The 19999-nt window shown below is 44.8% G+C and overlaps 1 protein-coding gene across 2 annotated transcripts in view; it reads right to left on the bottom strand.

Moving 5' to 3' along the window:
* Nucleotides 1-19999, bottom strand: part of LOC126267343 (uncharacterized) — a 160331-nt gene that overhangs the window by 64990 nt on the left and 75342 nt on the right. For both annotated transcript variants that reach the window (XR_007548996.1, XM_049972465.1), the window contains exon 3: nucleotides 13696-14134. Coding sequence is in view for 1 of the 2 variants with exons in the window: in XM_049972465.1 (XP_049828422.1) it covers nucleotides 13696-14134 (439 nt within the window). In the remaining variant the exon portion in view is untranslated. The remainder of the gene's footprint in view (nucleotides 1-13695; nucleotides 14135-19999) is intronic.

Genomic DNA, 19999 nt, shown 5'->3' with positions numbered 1-19999 from the left:
GTACAGCCATTGAAAACCTGTTGATAATGTTGCGGTTCTTCTGGTCTGAACAACTCACACGAAACGACCAGAGTTCCGTAACACTAGACGAAACGAAGGTATTGAAGGAGGAGAAAACGGCAATTTACTCTTCGTGGTAGATACAGAATACTGTCTTAGTTTTCATATCATGCACAGAACGAACTGGGACAGTCAGTTGACGATAATAATACGTGTCCTGAACTGGTATACGAAAATACCCTCTCTCAGTGTAAAACCTGGTTGCATTTTCCAGCGTTTTGTAGAACTTTTTGATGCGACGTTTGTGAACTAGGAGCTCGGCTGCACTTACGCATTTCTTCGATTTCGGCAACATCTCTACATAAAGAACTGAAATTGGACCTCATTTTCAGCTTACGTATCACAAGTATACTACATAAAAAATGTAATATATACATTTTACCAACTTAAAGCTATAAATGAATCTCTTAATAATTATCATCACCTGACAAGCAAAACAACTTAAGCCCTGGACTAAGGCTGTTTCTTCTGGTAAACCTGAATATTCTGTTACTGGAAATGTTGTATAGAATTTGCGGAATAAAGTCACTTTCGGTATTAAACGATGCGATTTGGAAATCTGAACACTTTTGTACCGATGACTCAATACCATGAAAATTTACGATTCGATTCCGCGACTTATACATTAAAGGAACGGGAAACAAACTCGAATGCAGGTATGCCCTCAAGATGTATAGCATTCGAAGAATCGGTAACACAAATGAACGTGACACCTCTTCACCTCTGAGCTGTACGAGAAACGAAAATGCTTCCATTGATTGGCTTCATAGCATTAATTACAATTTTAAAATTGATATGGATGTGAAAAAGATGGAGAAGAAGAAAATGATGTTGAAGAATAATGCAGAGAATGTAATGAATATAATAATGAAAGCAGTTCATCCTAATCTCAAATATAGAAAGCTGGCAGTAATCTCGTAGCAGGTCTGAAACTTCTCGTAAAATTGCTTTTTAGGTTGCTCCAAGAGCCAAATCGCTAGACAGAGAGCGTACAATTCGCATCCCAAGAATAGGTGGAGTAGTAAATCTCGTTCCAATGTTATCTCGTGGTGTGGGGGGAATTAATGAGGCAAAAGCCGCTTGAAACAGCTAAATGAGATGCAGAGACATAACATACAATGGAAGCAATAGCACTTCATAATGGGAAAATGCTGTGTGTAGTACCGTATAGGAAAACTGGACCTCGTCTGTATCTGATGAAAAAAAATTCTCCTTAAATAATCTTCCAACGAGAGAACTTACTAATAATTACTTACAATATTAGGCTAAAACACTGGAAATGTCACACTTCGCCGAAATTTCTATAAGAAATGAGAGTACGATTATTAACTTTCGGATGGGTAGTGAACCTGGTCCACATTGGCTACCTTACAAGAAGAAGGGTAATGTTGTCTACTACATCGATAGTTCCAGTAACGTATCGACCAATGGCCTTGCCGCAGTTGTAACACCCATTCCCGTCAGATCACTGAACTTAAGCGCTGTCGGGCTTGGCTAGTACTGGTCGGGTGGCCATCCGAGTCTGCCGAGCGCTGTTGGCCAGCAGGGTACACTCGACCCTGGGTGAGGCCAATTGAGAAGTATCGGCTCCGGTCACGAAAACGGACAACTGCCAGGAGCGCGATGTGCTGACCATGTGCCCCTACACATCCGCAGTCAATGAAGCCTATTGGCGGACGATGAGACGACGGTCGATCAGTAAAATTGGGCCATCCGAGGCCTTTTTGGGGCATAGTTAGTCTGGGAATAGTGACGTATTCAAAAAAAAAAACTATACAATAAAGTACAACTACAATATGATTCGAAAGTGAGAGGTATGGCTACATTCGTTTAACGTTTCTGTACTGTAGATACATTAGCAAGTATTTTAGCGCTTACCGCAGTAACACAATGAATGCCATCGAACATCGTCTAAGATTTGGCCTGGTTCATAGCTGCTGTCTTTTATTCCATGCTATATTTCTCTCACCACATGTAAGAAATTGTCTACTCAACGTACTCACCTACGATTCCATATTGAATATTACATCGAGAAACAGTAAGTCCTACTTTTATAATCATGAAGATTATCAAGAAATTTTGGGCAGAATTACTTTAAAACGTGGAACGTATTAACTACATGGCATTATTTCTCCCTTGCTGAGGGGGATTGTTAAGTCGTACTGAATCACTGAAGATGACGCAAAGAAAAAGTAAAAAATTGTTGTCAAATTGAACATCAGTTACAACAAAACTCTCGAACGATGACAGTGAGGAGAAATACATACATTGATTTTAAGTAGGATAGCGTTATAAGGTCAGATTTAGATTTTGAGAGAAGTGCAATCTTAAAGGGAGCATTAACATCAGCAATTTTCTTATATACACTCCTGGAAATTGAAATAAGAACACCGTGAATTCATTGTCCCAGGAAGGGGAAACTTTATTGACACATTCCTGGGGTCAGATACATCACATGATCACACTGACAGAACCACAGGCACATAGACACAGGCAACAGAGCATGCACAATGTCGGCACTAGTACAGTGTATATCCACCTTTCGCAGCAATGCAGGCTGCTATTCTCCCATGGAGACGATCGTAGAGATGCTGGATGTAGTCCTGTGGAACGGCTTGCCATGCCATTTCCACCTGGCGCCTCAGTTGGACCAGCGTTCGTGCTGGACGTGCAAACCGCGTGAGACGACGCTTCATCCAGTCCCAAACATGCTCAATGGGGGACAGATACGGAGATCTTGCTGGCCAGGGTAGTTGACTTACACCTTCTAGAGCACGTTGGGTGGCACGGGATACATGCGGACGTGCATTGTCCTGTTGGAACAGCAAGTTCCCTTGCCGGTCTAGGAATGGTAGAACGATGGGTTCGATGACGGTTTGGATGTACCGTGCACTATTCAGTGTCCCCTCGACGATCACCAGAGGTGTACGGCCAGTGTAGGAGATCGCTCCCCACACCATGATGCCGGGTGTTGGCCCTGTGTACCTCGGTCGTATGCAGTCCTGATTGTGGCGCTCACCTGCACGGCGCCAAACACGCATACGACCATCATTGGCACCAAGGCAGAAGCGACTCTCATCGCTGAAGACGACAGGTCTCCATTCGTCCCTCCATTCACGCCTGTCGCGACACCACTGGAGGCGGGCTGCACGATGTTGGGGCGTGAGCGGAAGACGGCCTAACGGTGTGCGGGACCGTAGCCCAGCTTCATGGAGACGGTTGCGAATGGTCCTCGCCGATACCCCAGGAGCAACAGTGTCCCTAATTTGCTGGGAAGTGGCGGTGCGGTCCCCTACGGCACTGCGTAGGATCCTACGGTCTTGGCGTGCATCCGTGCGTCGCTGCGGTCCGGTCCCACGTCGACGGGCACGTGCACCTTCCGCCGACCAGTGGTGACAACATCGACGTACTGTGGAGACCTCGCGCCCCACGTGTTGAGCAATTCGGCGGTACGTCCACCCGGCCTCCCGCATGCCCACTATACGCCCTCGCTCAAAGTCCGTCAACTGCACATACGGTTCACGTCCACGCTGTCGCGGCCTGCTACCAGTGTTAAAGACTGCGATGGAGCTCCGTATGCCACGGCAAACTGGCTGACACTGACGGCGGCGGTGCACAAATGCTGCGCAGCTAGCGCCATTCGACGGCCAACACCGCGGTTCCTGGTGTGTCCGCTGTGCCGTGCGTGTGATCATTGCTTGTACAGCCCTCTCGCAGTGTCCGGAGCAAGTATGGTGGGTCTGACACACCGGTGTCAATGTGTTCTTTTTTCCATTTGCAGGAGTGTATATTGATGACCTGCAGCCGTCTAGAACGAAATTAGAATTATACTAATACCTTCAGCTGCCAACAGGCGTTGATATATATCAACGGGGACAGGTGAAAATATGTACCCCGACCGGGACTCAAACCCGGGATCTCCTGCTTACATGGAAGACACTCTATCCATCTGAGCCACCGAGGGCACAGAGGACAGCCCGACTGTAGGGACTATCTCTCGCACGCCTCCCGCGAGACCCACATTCTCACCTTGTATGTGCACACACTACATTCGTACTGTCCCACCCTAATACACTCATTACTTGTGAAAGATATTCTTACTGTCCCATAAGAGTTCGGGGAATATGTGTGCATCCGCACTTAAGAAGAAGGTCATGGCCGGTGTTGCCAGACTATACACTTACATGGATATTGTGTCTGTTCTTTCGGACAGTTTTAGGTGATTCACCCTATTTACGTGATGTAAGAGAAGACCTCAGCCCCAAATGAGAATTGAAATAAATCCAGCAGTGGGGACAAGTAAAAATTTGTGCCTGACTGGGACTCGAAACCGGATTTCCCGCTTTACTCAAGCAGCCGCCTAACAGCTGGTGCTATCCGAGCCCAAATCCTCAACTTGTCACACACTACACATATAGTGTCCATTGTCAGTTTCAATCACTGCAGCTTCACTTGACGTAGTGTGCATCCGCGCTGAAGGTATCATTATTCGATAGAAGCTGCGTATATATGTCTGATGTCTGTCCTTTGGGACATGCCTGAAGTGGTTAAGGCGACCACTCATCGCAAAGCAGGTCGTATCGTAGGTGGCCTGCAGCTGGTCTACAAAAACTAACAGTCCACTGCTCACTTTACAAGGTCTTTCGCAGATATGTCAGTTGTCTATAATGCTGGAGTAGCCTAGGACTTCTCTCTTGGTCATCCAACCAGCAACATGGTATGTTTACAAGCACGCATGAGATGATTTTTTTATTGAATGGCGTTAATGTATGCAATTCAGGTAAGGCTAACGTAATTCCTTTTTTCCAAAATGGAAGTATTGTTTTTTTTTTTTTACCATCGTATTGACCAACTAGGATCACGTTAACAATTCCAGTTCCTCATCTTCCTTTGTTATCGTTTCCTGTTTTTCCAGTATTCTCTCATTCCCCCCCCCCCCCCCCCCCCCATAAAGTCCCTTCCTTTCTTCTGTCCATGTTGTTCCCGATTTTTTATTCCTTTGCTTTAAAAGCCTTACAAATTTAGTATTTTATTCCTAAAATGGTTTCTTTCTGCTATTTCTGATTCTTTGATGTTGTTTCTTTCTAGACCTCAACGGCAGCGAAGGCGGAGAAGATGGACTTCGGTACGGCTGCGGAAGCTGGAGCTGGTGGAAGAGGCAGCCTCTTGTCCAAGGCCAGAATGGGCAGAGGGCACAACGGTTCCACATATTAGTGGTGGTACCCCGACAGTGTCTGTTCCAAGTTAGTAGTGGCTGAATAAGTAATATTACAGGCTAACAACCTGGCCTTACTTCGGGAATTCAGGGATGACTTTAGATTCCCTACTTTCTACAATTTACAGCTTCAAGTCGCAAAATGGAAAGCTCGCATAATGGAAGTACTGTAGTATTGGTAATATTTTTTTGAGCATGGTGCTGTTTTATGCAGTTCAGCTGAAGATTATATATACAGGAAGGTCAGAAAATGGAACGCCTGTAGGGAGTTGCAGGGCAGGATGTACTGCGACATAAACGTTAAGAAAAAAAGTCTATTATGTTATGCAGTTTCCGAGTTATTTAACATTATAGTTGCCGATCAGGTAGTCGCGCACGGAAATTCAAGTTTCAGGTGACCAAGTAAAGCACTCGTTGGGCAACACCGCCCCTGGTAGGCCGTTAGAAAGTGCGCGCGCGTAGCCAGATTGATTGATTTAAATCCTAAATAACTCGGAAACGTCGCAACGTATCGATTTTTTTCGGAATATTTGTGTCTCAATACAACCTACCCTGCAACATCTCTACAAGCGTTTGAGACATTTTCTGACCACGCTGTATAAAAAGAAATAAAGCTACTGTCGTCCAGTTCATGAACGGTTGTGGTCCGCACAGCTCGAGCGAAAGACGGCGAATAAAATTTTGCGCTTCCAGGCCACAATTGCGGTACGTGCATACACGTAATTTATGCTTGAAGAAAGCATATTACCTCCAAATTATTTCTCTTACTTGTTTTTGTAGAATTTGTTGCTTACCAGTACCATAAACGATGACAACTCGCAACAAAGGGAATAAAAATCACCTAAATAACTCGTTACATTGACGTTTAATGTTCACATTGGCTGCGACATTCATGCCGGCCTCGGTGGTCTAGCGGTTCTAGGCGCTCAGTCCGAGACCGCGCGACTGCTACGGTCGCAGGTTCGAATCCTGCCTTAGGCATGGATGTGTATGAAGTCCTTAGGTTAGTTAGGTTTAAGTAGTTCTAAGTTCTAAGGGACTGATGACCACAGATGTTAAGTCCCATAGTGTTCAGAGCCATTTGAACCATTTTTATGCGACATTCATATCAGAGTGCTCAGAACACCACAGTACGCTCACTGGCTAGCGAAACATGCATCACGTAGGTGTGCAGAACAAGGCTAAAGTCGACCTCTATTGTTCATGACTCCCGCTACAGGCACTTAGATGGAACATGGCGGATACATAGTAATTGCCTGTTTCATCAGTTTCTTTTGAATTTCACACCAACGTGACATCTTAACAAAAACAGGCGTGGCTTGTGAGTCGTGATTATGATGTAATGAATAAGAGGCGATAAAGTCACAGAAATATATTGCACAGTTCAGTACTGCGTTTAAGTGTTAAGTGAGATAGGTTGTCCATATCCCTACTATTTCCTCCGACTCTTGTAACAACAGTCTCGTTTCTGTACAAGCTCTAGATAAACTTTCGAACATGTATATTATCTCCGCTACTTTCAGAATTTCAAGCATTGTATTCCAACCAACATTGTCAAAAGCATTGTCTAAAACTACATATAAAAGGAAATGTCCTGACAAACTGGTTGGTTGGCTCATCAACGCCCAGCCCAAACCACTGAGGATAGAAACTTCAAATTTGGAGACAGTGTTCATCTCATAAGGTAGGCGTCGTTTAGTAAGGAATGTTTCGAAACACCACCTCTAGGCGAGTGACGTAGGGGACGAAACATTTTTTTGAAAACAAGTCGCTATTAAGGGAATTTTGAACCCAGAACTACGAAAAGTTTTATTTGGTTTCTTGGTGACAAATAAAAAATGAGTGCGGCAGTTTTGGATGGAAGTTTCGTTGAAAATACATAATTTTTAAATCATTTTTAAAGCGACCTATATGAAAACTGGTCTTTGAATTTTATGATTAAAAATTTAGAAAAACCTATTTCAGTGACTTTTTGGGAGTTCAACACACTTTTTTTTCTTTTTGAGTCATCAGTCTTCTGACTGGTTTAAAGCAGGCCGCTACCAATTCCTCCCCCGTGGCAATCTCTTCATCTCCTAGAAGCACTCGCAACCTAGGTCCTTAATTATTTACTCGATGTATTCCAATCTCTGTCTTCCTCTACAGTTTTTGTGCTCTGCAGCTCCCTCTAGTACCATAGAAGTCATTCCCTCATGTCTTAACAGATGTCCTATCATCCTGTCCCTTCTCCTTATCAGTGGTTTCCGCATATTTCTTTCCTCTCCGATTCTGCGCAGAACCTCCTCATTCCTTATCTTATCAGTCCACCTAATTTTAAACAATCGTCTGTAGCACCAAACCTCAAATACTTTAATTCTCTTCTGTTCCGGTTTTTCCACAGTCCATGTTCCACTACCACACCATGCTGCGCTCCAAACATACGATCTCAGAAATTTCTTCCCCAAATTAAGGCCTATGTTTGATACCAGTAGACCTCCCATGGCCAGGAATGCTCTTCTTGACAGAGCTAGACTGCTTTTGATGTCCTACTTGCTCCGTCCTTCATTGGTTATTTTGCTGCCTAGGCAGTAGAAATCCTTAACTTCATCTACTTCGTGACCATCAATCCTGATATTAAGTTTCTCGTAGTTCTCATTTCTGCTACTTCTCATTAGTTTCTTCTTTCTTCGTTTTACTCTCGGTTCATATTCTCTTCTCATTAGACTGTTCATTCCAATCAGCACATCATATAATTCTTCTTCACTTTCGTTCAGAATAGCAATGTCGTCAGCGAATCGTATCATTGATATCCTTTCACTTTGAATTTTAATTCCACTCGTGAACCTTTCTTTTCTTTCCATCATTGCTTCTTCGATGTGTAGATTGAACAGTAGGGGCGAAAGTCTACCTCCCTTCTTTCTTGGTTCTTATACATATTGTATGTTACCCGTCTCTCCCTTTAGATTAGCCATATTTTTCTCAGAATTTCGAACATTTTGCTCCAATTTGCATTGTCGAAGGCTTTTTCCAGGTCGACTCACTATGAACATGTCTAGATTTTTCTTTAGTCTTCTTTCCTTTATCAGAATTTCCTCACCAAGGCCTTTACCTTTCTAGAGCCAATCTCATCGTCATCTAAAAGATCGTCAGTTTTTTTTTCGTCTTCTGTATATTATTCTTGTCGACAGCTTCGATGCATAAGCTGTTAAGCTGGTTGTGAGATAATTCTCGAACTTGTCGGCTCTTGCATTCTTCGAAATTATGTGAATAGTATTTTTCCTATGTCGGTGTTGGCTTGCTGTCGATTCTGATAAGAACAACGCTATCACTGAAGTGTTCACAGTAGCACGTCTTCTGCGCTACCTTCTATTCATTACGAATCCTACACCCGTTATGCCATTCTCTGCTGCTGTTAATATTACCCTACACTCATCTGACCAGAAATCCTTGTCTTCTTTCGATTTCACTTCACTGACCCCAACTATATCTAGATTTAGCCTTTGCATTTCCATTTTTAGATTTTCTTGTTTCCCTACCACCTTCAAGATTCTGACATTCCACGCCCCGACTCCCGGAGATCTGAATGGTGGACTATTCCTGACTCTTTTGCAATTGGATAGATCATCATGACACTTTTTCAATTACTGGCCACAAGTCCCGTGGATGCACGTTATGTATCTTTAATGCAGTGGTTTCCATTGCCTACTGCATCCTCACGTCATTGATAATATCTGATTCTTCCGCCTTTAGGGTCAGTTTGGCACCCCAAGGACAAGAGAGTGCGCTGAACCTCTGTCCGCTCATCCGCCCTCTTTCACAAGGCCGATGGCAGAATGAAGGTGGCTTCTTAGGCCGGAAGTCTTCGACCGTCAATGACGATTATTAATCAAAATTTAAGAAGTGGCGGGTTTTCAACCCGGGACCGCGGATTTTCATTACTAGTCAAAGAGTCTACCCTTGGACCACATGTATAACGGAAAGGGGGGGGGTGAAATAGGGGATGAAAATTTGTATGATAATATTTCATTACGAAAGCATTTTTGAAACTAAATCTCTCAAAATTTGTATTTCGCTTCTTTTATTAGAAATTCAAAAATACGAGTAGCAGAGTTTTCTGGCCATTCAACCCCTAATGGTGTGAAGTAGGCCACGATGATTTTTATGAAAATATTAAGTTGTATTAAAACATTTTTAAAGCTGTATTTACAAAAATGGTGTTTGACTTGGAAATTATAAAACATAACGAAGTAATTTTTTATGTATTAAATTGAATCATTTTTTTCACTTACTAATGGAAGCATTTGTTGCTATAGGTACACATTTCTTCATGAGTACGAGAGATTATTCGATGAATTTTGCACAGCATACAAGCCATACTTAAAGGTGTATTAAACTCTAGAATTTTCCAAGTATATTAAAAACTGTGGTCAAAATTGAGGTATTTAACTATAAAATTTGTTTTTTCTAAACATGAAGTTTAAAATGTAACATTTCATTCGTTTTTTCATAAATTAAATAAATTCTAGAGTTTCATACACCTGTGAGTATGGTATGTATGCTGTGCAAAATTCATCGAAGAATCTCTCTAACTTATGAAGAAAAGTGTACCTATAGCGACAAATGCAGCCATTAGTAAGTGAAAAAATGATGAAATTTCGCACGTAAAAATATATATTTTGTTATGTTTTAGAACTTCCACTGCAATGAGTGTCAATCCTGAATCCTTTCTGGTGATGCTGACAAAGTTTTATGAATTTATTTGTAAAAGTATAGACACTGGAAATTAAAATGTCCTGAGATGCCTCTCCTGCCCCAAGTCGGCCCGTTTGACGTCCTACTCCCCTTAACCTATCTTTTATGGTGTCTCGCATGTTCATATATTCATCCGCAATCCAAACTTATTTACACCGACCCTTTTTTCTACCAGTTTTCCCATTCTTCAGTAAGTAATTCATTTCAGTGTTTTGCAACCAAGACTTATGAAATGACTGTTCGCTAATACACTTTGCACCTACCTGCCTACTTTTGACTTGGAATTATTATATAGTCATTTTATTTTTCCTAATGTCTACTTTAATGTACTAGGTCGGGGCATAAGTTTTTAGCGATTTTGTTTTACATGTTGGTATTCCGGTTGCTACGGGTTTAATTATAGTTGTCATTTTTTATTTGTAGCTCACCGTTATTAGTTGAGGCTATGTATTGTCATTTTGTCATTTGGAGATAGAAAATGAAGAGTCAAGTGAAGAAATCGGAACATTTCCGACATATTCATCTCTTTGAGTTCAATAGAGGGGTGAAAGCAGCGGAGGCAGCTAGAAACATTTGCGTCGTGTATGAGGATAACTTCCGATTCCCGGCGGGGTCAGGGATTTTCTCTGCCTCGTAATGACGGGATGTTGTGTGATGTCCTTAGGTTAGTTAGGTTTAAGTAGTTCTAAGTTCTAGGGGACTGATGACCATAGATGTTAAGTTCCATAGTGCTCAGAGCCATTTGAACCATTTTTTTTTTTAGGATAACTCGATTGGCCAGAGGACGGCGAGAGACTGGTTCTCTCTTTTTAATGTGAATCGTTTTGACATTAATAACTCTCCGCGTTCAGTAAGATCTTTAGAGTTTGATGAAGATCGTTTAAATGCATTAATCCACAATTACCCACAATGACTACTGACAAATTTGACGAACTGTGATTATTCCATCATTGTGCGACATCTGAATCCAGTGAAGAAGGTTCAAAAATCGGGTGCATGAATACCGCATGCTTTAAGTCAAAATTGTAGTATCATTGCCACAGATACTACTACAACGCCGCGGTAACACAAGGTTGGCAGCCCGTCGTCTGCCGAGCACAGTGCACTCTAGCGGGCTGTGCAGCTCGACGGAAATGAAGTACGCCTCGTTCACTTCTTAGCTGGATTTCAACCTAGGCAGACGCACTTTCATGACCGGCCATCAGCCAGTTCTGTAATGTTGGCATTGATTCTCTGAGGAGGGTCCATCAGGCTTAGTCCCTGAGAATATGTTGTATTAGTTCATGGTATTCCATGTTACGAGATTGACGGTTCATAGCCGCAGCTGCAGTCCTACAAACTACTGAAGATAAATAATTTCACTGTACTATGTGTTTCTTGAATAACAATCCTTCTCTCTAACAGTGTGCCGTACCGCATATTATTGCAACCTGGACTCCTTCAGCTGCTATCAACTCGGCCTCCTACTTATTTGCATTTAGTAACGAGCTGAAAACACCCACGCGTTTAGTGCCTCTAAACAGTGAGACACAATGAAAATCACAAAAAATCAGCAGGTGGTCATATGTGGATCTCTGCTTGCTCGTTATCAACTGACTCGTGAACAGCACCGACCATACCCATTTCGTTTTGTTACTAGTGACGATAAATGGTCTCTTTGTGTTAACAAAGGGAAAAGAAAGTAATGGCTGAGTACAAACAAAGCACTAACTCCCCATAATAAGACCTGTACGTATCCACAAAAGATAATGTAATGCATTTGGTGGAACAGTGACAGTGTGGTTCACTACTAATTGCTTCCTATAAGTGAAACAATCACTGCTGACTTGTCAACAACTGCAGACGCAATCCTAGAGCAACGAGCGGGAAGACTGGGTGGAATGATGCTACCTCACCATAATCCCCACCCGCAATCCGCTACACACTTTACAGGAGTTGGGTTGGGAATTTATACCGACTCCTCCTTATTCACCTGACCTTGCACCCTCAGATTTTCACCTTCTCCGCTCGCTATCGAAGAACCTTCCAAGAATTTCCTTTCTGCCTGAAAATTGGCTATGAAAGGGGTTCGATGAATTCTTCGCCTCAAAACCAAGTGATTTTAACAGTTGGGGAATCGAAACGTTAGTCCAGACTTCGCAGACTGTAGTAAATAGTGAAGGATATTATTGATGAGTAAAGTCTATGTTCTGCACTCTGCTTCATATATACACTACTGGCCAAGAAAATTGCTACACCACAAAGATGACGTGCTACAGGCGCGAAATTTAACCGACAGGAATAAGATGCTGTGATATGCAAATGATTAGCTTTTCAGAGCATTCACACAAGGTTGGCGTCGGTGGCGACACCTGCCACGTGCTGAGATGAGGAAAGTTTCCAACCGATTTCTCATTCACAAACAGCAGTTAACCCGCGTGGGCTGGTGGAACGTTGTTGTGATGCCTCGTGTAAAGAGGAGAAATGCGTACCATCACGTATTCGACTTTGATAAAGGTCGGATTGTAGCCTATCGCGATTGCGGTTTATCGTATCGCGATATTGCTGCTCGCGTTGGTCGAGATCCTGACTGTTAGCAGAATATGGAATCGGTGGCTTCAGGAGGGTAATACGGAAAGCCGTGCTGGACCCCAACGGCCTCGTGTCACTAGCAGTCGAGATGACAGGCATCTTAACCGCATGGCTGTAACGGATCGTGCAGCCACGTCTCGATCCCTGAGTCAACAGATGACGACGTTGCAAGACAACAACTATCTGCACGAACAGTTGGACGACGTTGGCAGCAGCATGGATTATCAGCTCTGAGACCATGGCTGCGTTTACCCCTGACGCTGCATCACAGGCAGGAGCGCCTGCGATGGTGTACTCAACGACGAACCTGGGTGCACGAATTGCAAAACGTTATTTTTTTCGGATGAATCGAGGTTTTTTTTACAGCATCATGATGATCGCATCCGTGTTTGGCGACATCGCGGTGAACGCACATTGGAGGCGTGTATTCGTCATTGCCTTACTGGCGTATCATCCGGTGTGATGGTATGGTGTGCCAGTAGTTACACGCCTCGGTCAGCTCTTGCTTTTGTTCGTATTGACGGCACTTTGAACAGTGGACGTTACATTTCAAATGTATTACGAGCCGTGGCTCTACCCTTCATTCGATCAATGCGAAACCATACATTTCAGCAGGATAATGCACGACCGCATGTTGCAGGTCCTGTACGGGCCTTTCTCGATACAGAAAATGTTCGACTGCTGCCTTGGCCAGCACATTCTCCAGATCTCTAACCAACTGAAAACGTATGGTCAATGGTGGGCGAGCAAATGGCTCGTCACAATACGCCAGTCACTACTCTTGATGAACTGTGGTATCGTGTTGAAGTCGCATGGGCAGCTGTACCTGTACACGCCATCCAAGCTCTGTTTGACTCAATGCCCAGGTGCATCAAGGCCGTTATTACGGCCAGATGTGGTTGTTCTGGGTACCGATTTCTCAGGATCTATGTACCCGAATTGCGAGAAAATGTAATCACATGTCAGTTCTAGAACAATATATTTGTCCAATGAATACCCGTTTATCATCTGCGCTTCTTCTTGGTGTAGCAATTTTAAAGGCCAGCAGTGTAAATTTACGGAAAAACGCTACGAACTTACGCAGCAAGCCAATAGTAGCAGAGGAAGAGGGTACGTACGTGCTGGAGGCCTCTGGTGGAGGAGGCGGCGCCGTTTCAGCCCAGCGGGGCCACGTCTGTATCAGCGAGAAGAAGGCGCGGCCCGGGCTCTCCGACGGCCGGCACTGGCAGTATCCCAGGATGCGGTAGTCTGGGGACAGGTGGCCCAGGCGCACGCCTTGCTCCAGCAGCCGCCACAGGGAGGCGACCGCCTCTGGGGAGGGCAGCTCCTGCATGAAGTGGCCGATGAAGGCGACGCCCACGCTGACGCCGTTGTAGTTCTTGGTGTGGCTGCCGGCGACGCCCCAGCCGCGGCCCTCGTACACCACGCCATCCATCCCCACCAAGAAGTTGTAGGCGATGTCGAACCAGCCCTTACCCTCCATGTGCATCAGCTGTATCCGCCGGAGCAGTATCATGTTTAAGGCCGGCGTCTCGGACGATAGGGAGGCTGTGTGGTCTGTCAAAGATACCAATCATCGATCTGAAAATTACTTCTCCACCTCTGAATTTCCACGCATTATCCCTTCCAGACCCTCTGGCTACAATAGTGTACATTAACTTTTACTGAGGCTTAGCTGTAACAGCATTTTTCTTTCCCAATGGAAACCTGAATTTGTGAATGTTCAACCTTCCCATCGTGTGCAAGTGCTGCCAACTGTTGGGCACCACTACGAAAATGTCAACAAGTCACCGTATCGGTGCGCAGCAGCTCGTGGCCACCAGAATATACAGATAGGCTTGGTTCGCTATATTCCAATATACAACTGAATATCGTTATTGTCATTCTGCATGGTAGTTATTGAATGATCATTTTACTACACTCCTGGAAATGGAAAAAAGAACACATTGACACCGGTGTGTCAGACCCACCATACTGCTGTACAAGCAATGATCACACGCACGGCACAGCGGACACACCAGGAACCGCGGTGTTGGCCGTCGAATGGCGCTAGCTGCGCAGCATTTGTGCACCGCCGCCGTCAGTGTCAGCCAGTTTGCCGTGGCATACAGAGCTCCATCGCAGTCTTTAACACTGGTAGCACGCCACGACAGCGTGGACGTGAACCGTATGTGCAGTTGACGGACTTTGAGCGAGGGCGTATAGTGGGCATGCGGGAGGCCGGGGTGGACGTACCGCCGAATTGCTCAACACGTGGGACGCGAGGTCTCCACAGTACATCGATGTTGTCGCCAGTGGTCGGCGGAAGGTGCACGTGCCCGTCGACCTGGACCGGACCGCAGCGACTCACGGATGCACGCCAAGACCGTAGGATCCTACGCAGTGCCGTAGGGGACCGCACCGCCACTTCCCAGCAAATTAGGGACACTGTTGCTCCTGGGGTATCGGCGAGGACCATTCGCAACCGTCTCCATGAAGCTGGGCTACGGTCCCGCACACCGTTAGGCCGTCTTCCGCTCACGCCCCAACATCGTGCAGCCCGCCTCCAGTGGTGTCGCGACAGGCGTGAATGGGGACGAATGGAGACGTGTCGTCTTCAGCGATGAGAGTCGCTTCTGCCTTGGTGCCAATGATGGTCGTATGCGTGTTTGGCGCCGTGCAGGTGAGCGCCACAATCAGGGCCAACACCCGGCATCATGGTGTGGGGAGCGATCTCCTACACTGGCCGTACACCTCTGGTGATCGTCGAGGGGACACTGAATAGTGCACGGTACATCCAAACCGTCATCGAACCCATCGTTCTACCATTCCTAGACCGGCAAGGGAACTTGCTGTTCCAACAGGACAATGCACGTCCGCATGTATCCCGTGCCACCCAACGTGCTCTAGAAGGTGTAAGTCAACTAGCCTGGCCAGCAAGATCTCCGGATCTGTGCCCCATTGAGCATGTTTGGGACTGGATGAAGCGTCGTCTCACGCGGTCTGCACGTCCAGCACGAACGCTGGTCCAACTGAAGCGCCAGGTGGAAATGTCATGGCAAGCCGTTCCACAGGACTACATCCAGCATCTCTACGATCGTCTCCATGGGAGAATAGCAGCCTGCATTGCTGCGAAAGGTGGATATACACTGTACTAGTGCCGACATTGTGCATGCTCTGTTGCCTGTGTCTATGTGCCTGTGGTTCTGTCAATGTGATCATGTGATATATCTGACCCCAGGAATGTGTCAATAAAGTTTCCCCTTCCTGGAACAATGAATTCACGGTGTTCTTATTTCAATTTCCAGGACTGTATTTATTACAATAGAGAACATTTCGTAATTAGTTATTTTAGTCCATAAAATGAAGCCAGGTTTACAATGTATGTTATAAAACTGGGTAGATATGTTTGTTTGTAAAAATCTTGCTTCTAAAATCGTTAAAATGTCACCTAAGTGCACTATCACACAACGAAAAATTTTCCTTCTTCCAGAAAAACTCGAGGTTGAAAGCGATATTGCGACCCATTAATTTACTCGCTTTACACACTGTCTATGTGTAAAAGCGCTTAAGCGGGGTAACACGCTCTGAAAATATTGAAAAATGGATTTTTGTTTGCTTAAAATATTCTCCGAGATGTCTCATAGTCGTGTACGTTCATCCAGAGAAGTACACTACTGGCCATTAAAATTGTCGCGCCAAGAAGAAATGATAAACGGGTATTCATTGGACAAATATATTATACTAGAACTGACATGTGATTACAATTTCACGCAATTTGGGAGCATAGATCCTGAGAAATCAGTACCCAGAACAGCCACATCTGGCCGTAATAACGGCCCTGATACGCCTGGGCATTCAGTCAAACACAGCTTGGATGGCGTGTACAGGTACAGCTGCCCGTCCAGCTTCAACACGATAACACAGTTCATGAAGAGTAGTGACTGGAATATCGTGACGAGCCAGTTGCTCGGCCACCATAGACCAGACGTTTTCAATTGGTGAGAGATCTGAAGAACATTTCTGTATCCAGAAAGGCCCGTACAGGATCTGCATCATGCAGTCGAGCATTATCCTGTTGAAATATAGGGTTCCGTAGGTATCCAATGAAGGGTAGAGCCACGGGTCGTAAAACATCTGAAATGTAACGTCCACTGTTCAAAATACCGTCAATGCGAGCAAGAGCTGACCGAGACGTGTGACCAATGGCACACCATACCATCACGCCTGGTGATACGCCAGTATGGCAATGACAAATACACGCTTCCAATGTGCGTTCACCGCGATGTCGCAAACACGGATGCGACCATCATGATGCTGTAAACAAAACCTCGATTCATCCGAAAAAATGACCTTTTGTCATTAGTGCACTCAGGTTCGTCGTTGAGTACACCATCGCAGGGGCTCCTGTCTGTGATGCAGCGTCAAGGGTGACCGCAGCCATGGTCTCCGAGCTGATAGTCCATGCTGCTGCAAACGTCGTCGAACTGTTCGTGCAGATGGTTGTTGTCTCGCAAAGGTCCCCATCTGTTCACTCAGGGATCAATACGTGGCTGCACGATGCGTTACAGCCATGCGGATAAGATGCCTGTCATCTCGACTGCTAGTGATACGAGGCCGTTGGGATCCAGCACGGCGTTCCGTATTACCCTCCAGAACCCACCGATTCCATATTCTGCTAAGAGTAATTGGATCTCGACCAACGCGAGCAGCAATGTCGCGATACGATAAACCACAATCGCGATAGGCTACAATCCGACCTTTATCAAAGTCGGACACGCGATGGCACGCATTTCTCCTCCTTACACCAGGCATCACAACAACGTTTCACCAAGCAACGCCGGTCAAGAGAAATCGGTTGGAAACTTTCCACGTGTCAGCACGTTGTAGGTGTCGCCACCGGCGCCAACCTTCTGTGAATGCTCTGAGAACCTAATCGTTTGCATATCACAGAATCGTCTTCCTGTCGGTTAAATTTCGGGTCTGTAGCAAGTCATCTTCGTGGTGTAGCAATTTTATTGGCCAATAGTGTATTTATTACAATAGAGAACATTTCGCATTTAGATATTTTAGTCCATAAAATGAAGCCAGGTCTACAATGTATGTTATGAAAATGGGTACATAAATTTTGTAAAAATCTTGCGTCTAATATCGTTAAAGTTAAAAAGACACCTAAGTCAGAGAAAGAAAAAATTTCCTTCTTCCATAAAAAAATTTGGTCTGAAAGGGATGTTGCGACCCATTAATTCATTCACTTTACACACTGTCTTTTAGAGTTGCATAAAGCCCATGTGTGCGGGTGGCTGAGTCACCTTGCCTAATCAACAGCGCAACAAGTAATAATGACCACCATATTCTGAAACGTCAGCACACTGATCGTATTAGTTAGGTGGATGCAACAGAGCCTTACGATCGAAATCTAACCTAAAATTTTTCTGAATCATTAATCACGCCCGTGCGTTTTTAGAATTGCAGAAAGGGTATTAAGGAATTGTCGAATGCCAATGGATAACACTACTGTTCCCTTAAGATTATGTCTTGATGTACTCAGAATGTTGGGTCTTCGACCGAGTTTCCTTACTGGATTGGTTCACGTAATGGTTTGCTCTAAATTTCGAGAGTAATGTCATTAGTTTGTTACGCTAAAGCTGTTATTAAAGCATTATTTCATTTGTACGTTACATCATTTGCGCAAAACTATATCAATGGAAGACAGATCAGGCAAGTATACACAAAGTTAACACTGTTGAAATGACACTAATGGGCCTTTCTTATACACATATCAAAAGAAGTATCGTATCACCCCGGTTCCCAGAAATCCTGAAGACAGACATTGGCTGTGGATATTGTATCACAGACACACTCCCTCTGACTGTTCAAAGAAGTCACTAGACCCGCCCAAATAGCCGGCCGTGGTGGCCGAGCGGTTCTAGGCACTATAGTCCGGAACCGCGCGACCGCTACGTCGCAGGTTCGAATCCTGCCTCGGGCATGGACGTGTGTGATGTCCTTAGGTTAGTTAGATTTAAGTAGTTCTAAGTCCTGGGGGACTGATGACCTTAGAAGTTAAGTCCTGTAGTGCTCAGAGCCATTTTGAACCGCCCAAATATGTGAACAACCATGCATGAGCAGCGCCTATTAGACAGAGGGGGTCCGACAGCCGATCAGTTCCAGTCATTCAACCAGGAAGAAGGCACACGGCTCGTGTTGTCTGTAGTTCAACCATGCCTAGACCGTCAATAGCGATGTTCGGTAGCGTACGCATCGTTATTTTGTACCAGGAAGGGCTCTCAACAAGAGAAGTGTCCAGGAGTCTCGGAGTGAACAAAAGCAATGTTTTTCGGACATGGAGCAGATACAGAGAGACATAAACTGTTGGATAGATGTACCATTCAAGCCCCCCAAGTGCTACTACTGCAGTGGATGACCACTACCAACGGACTATGGCCTTCAGGATAAAAACATCGCTCAACTAGAGTGGCCAGTGTGTCCTCCAGGCATGGGATAGATTGAATAGGGCTGTTTATGAACGACGTGACCAACCAGCCACTCTGAGGAATCTACGCCGAATCGCCGTTCAGGAGTGGGACAATCTGGACCAACAGTGCCTTGATGAACTTGTGGATAGTATGCCACGACGAATATAGGCATCCGTCAATGCAAAAGGACGTGCTACTGGGTATTAGAGGTACCGGTGTGAACAGCAATCTGGACCACCACCTCTGGTGGTACAACATGCAATGTGTGGTTTTCATGAGGAATAAAAAGGGCGGAAATGATGTTTGTGTTGATCTCTATTCCAATTTTCTGTACAAGTTCGGGAACTCTCTGAACCGATGTAATGCAAAACTTTTTTTAATGTGTGTAAATTGGTCTTCTTAATGTAGAAGTATACAGGTTGATTTTTCCACCGTGTACAAATTCTAGGGATTGATAAACGATACGGAACAAAAAAGGTCTAATGAATTATGCGCGGAAGTTCTTGGTATCCATACTAGAGACAATCTATTCAATCATACTTTGTTACAGAGACTGCGGTGTAATACGCGCTGTACCATGCAGCCACAGTTATAGAAAGCATGGTATCCTCCTATATGGTGACACTGCACCAGCGCCCTCTCTTGTAATGTTGTGTCCCATTCACTTTTCTTGCTGACGGACCTTGAACGTCATACAGTGTTCTACATAATGGTTCCGTATTCGAATCGATAGCTTGTTGACATGGTATGAATTTACGGAAAGGCATATGACAATTTGTATCACGAGACTTATCCTCGCTGACAATAAGCACACCATTCAATGTTTGCAACAGCGTTTCACCGTTTGTCTGAGACAGGCTTGTTTCAGGAAGCAAGAAACCCTGAAGGACGTACCCGAAATGTTCCGACAAAAGACTTGGAGGAAAATTTGATTAATATTGTGGAAAGCGACCGCCGTGTCAGT

This window comes from Schistocerca gregaria, chromosome 4, assembly GCF_023897955.1.
Source record: "Schistocerca gregaria isolate iqSchGreg1 chromosome 4, iqSchGreg1.2, whole genome shotgun sequence".
Taxonomy (NCBI): domain Eukaryota; kingdom Metazoa; phylum Arthropoda; class Insecta; order Orthoptera; family Acrididae; genus Schistocerca; species Schistocerca gregaria.
Note: the sequence above shows the minus strand (reverse complement) of the source record. Positions and strands in the feature narration are given on the sequence as shown.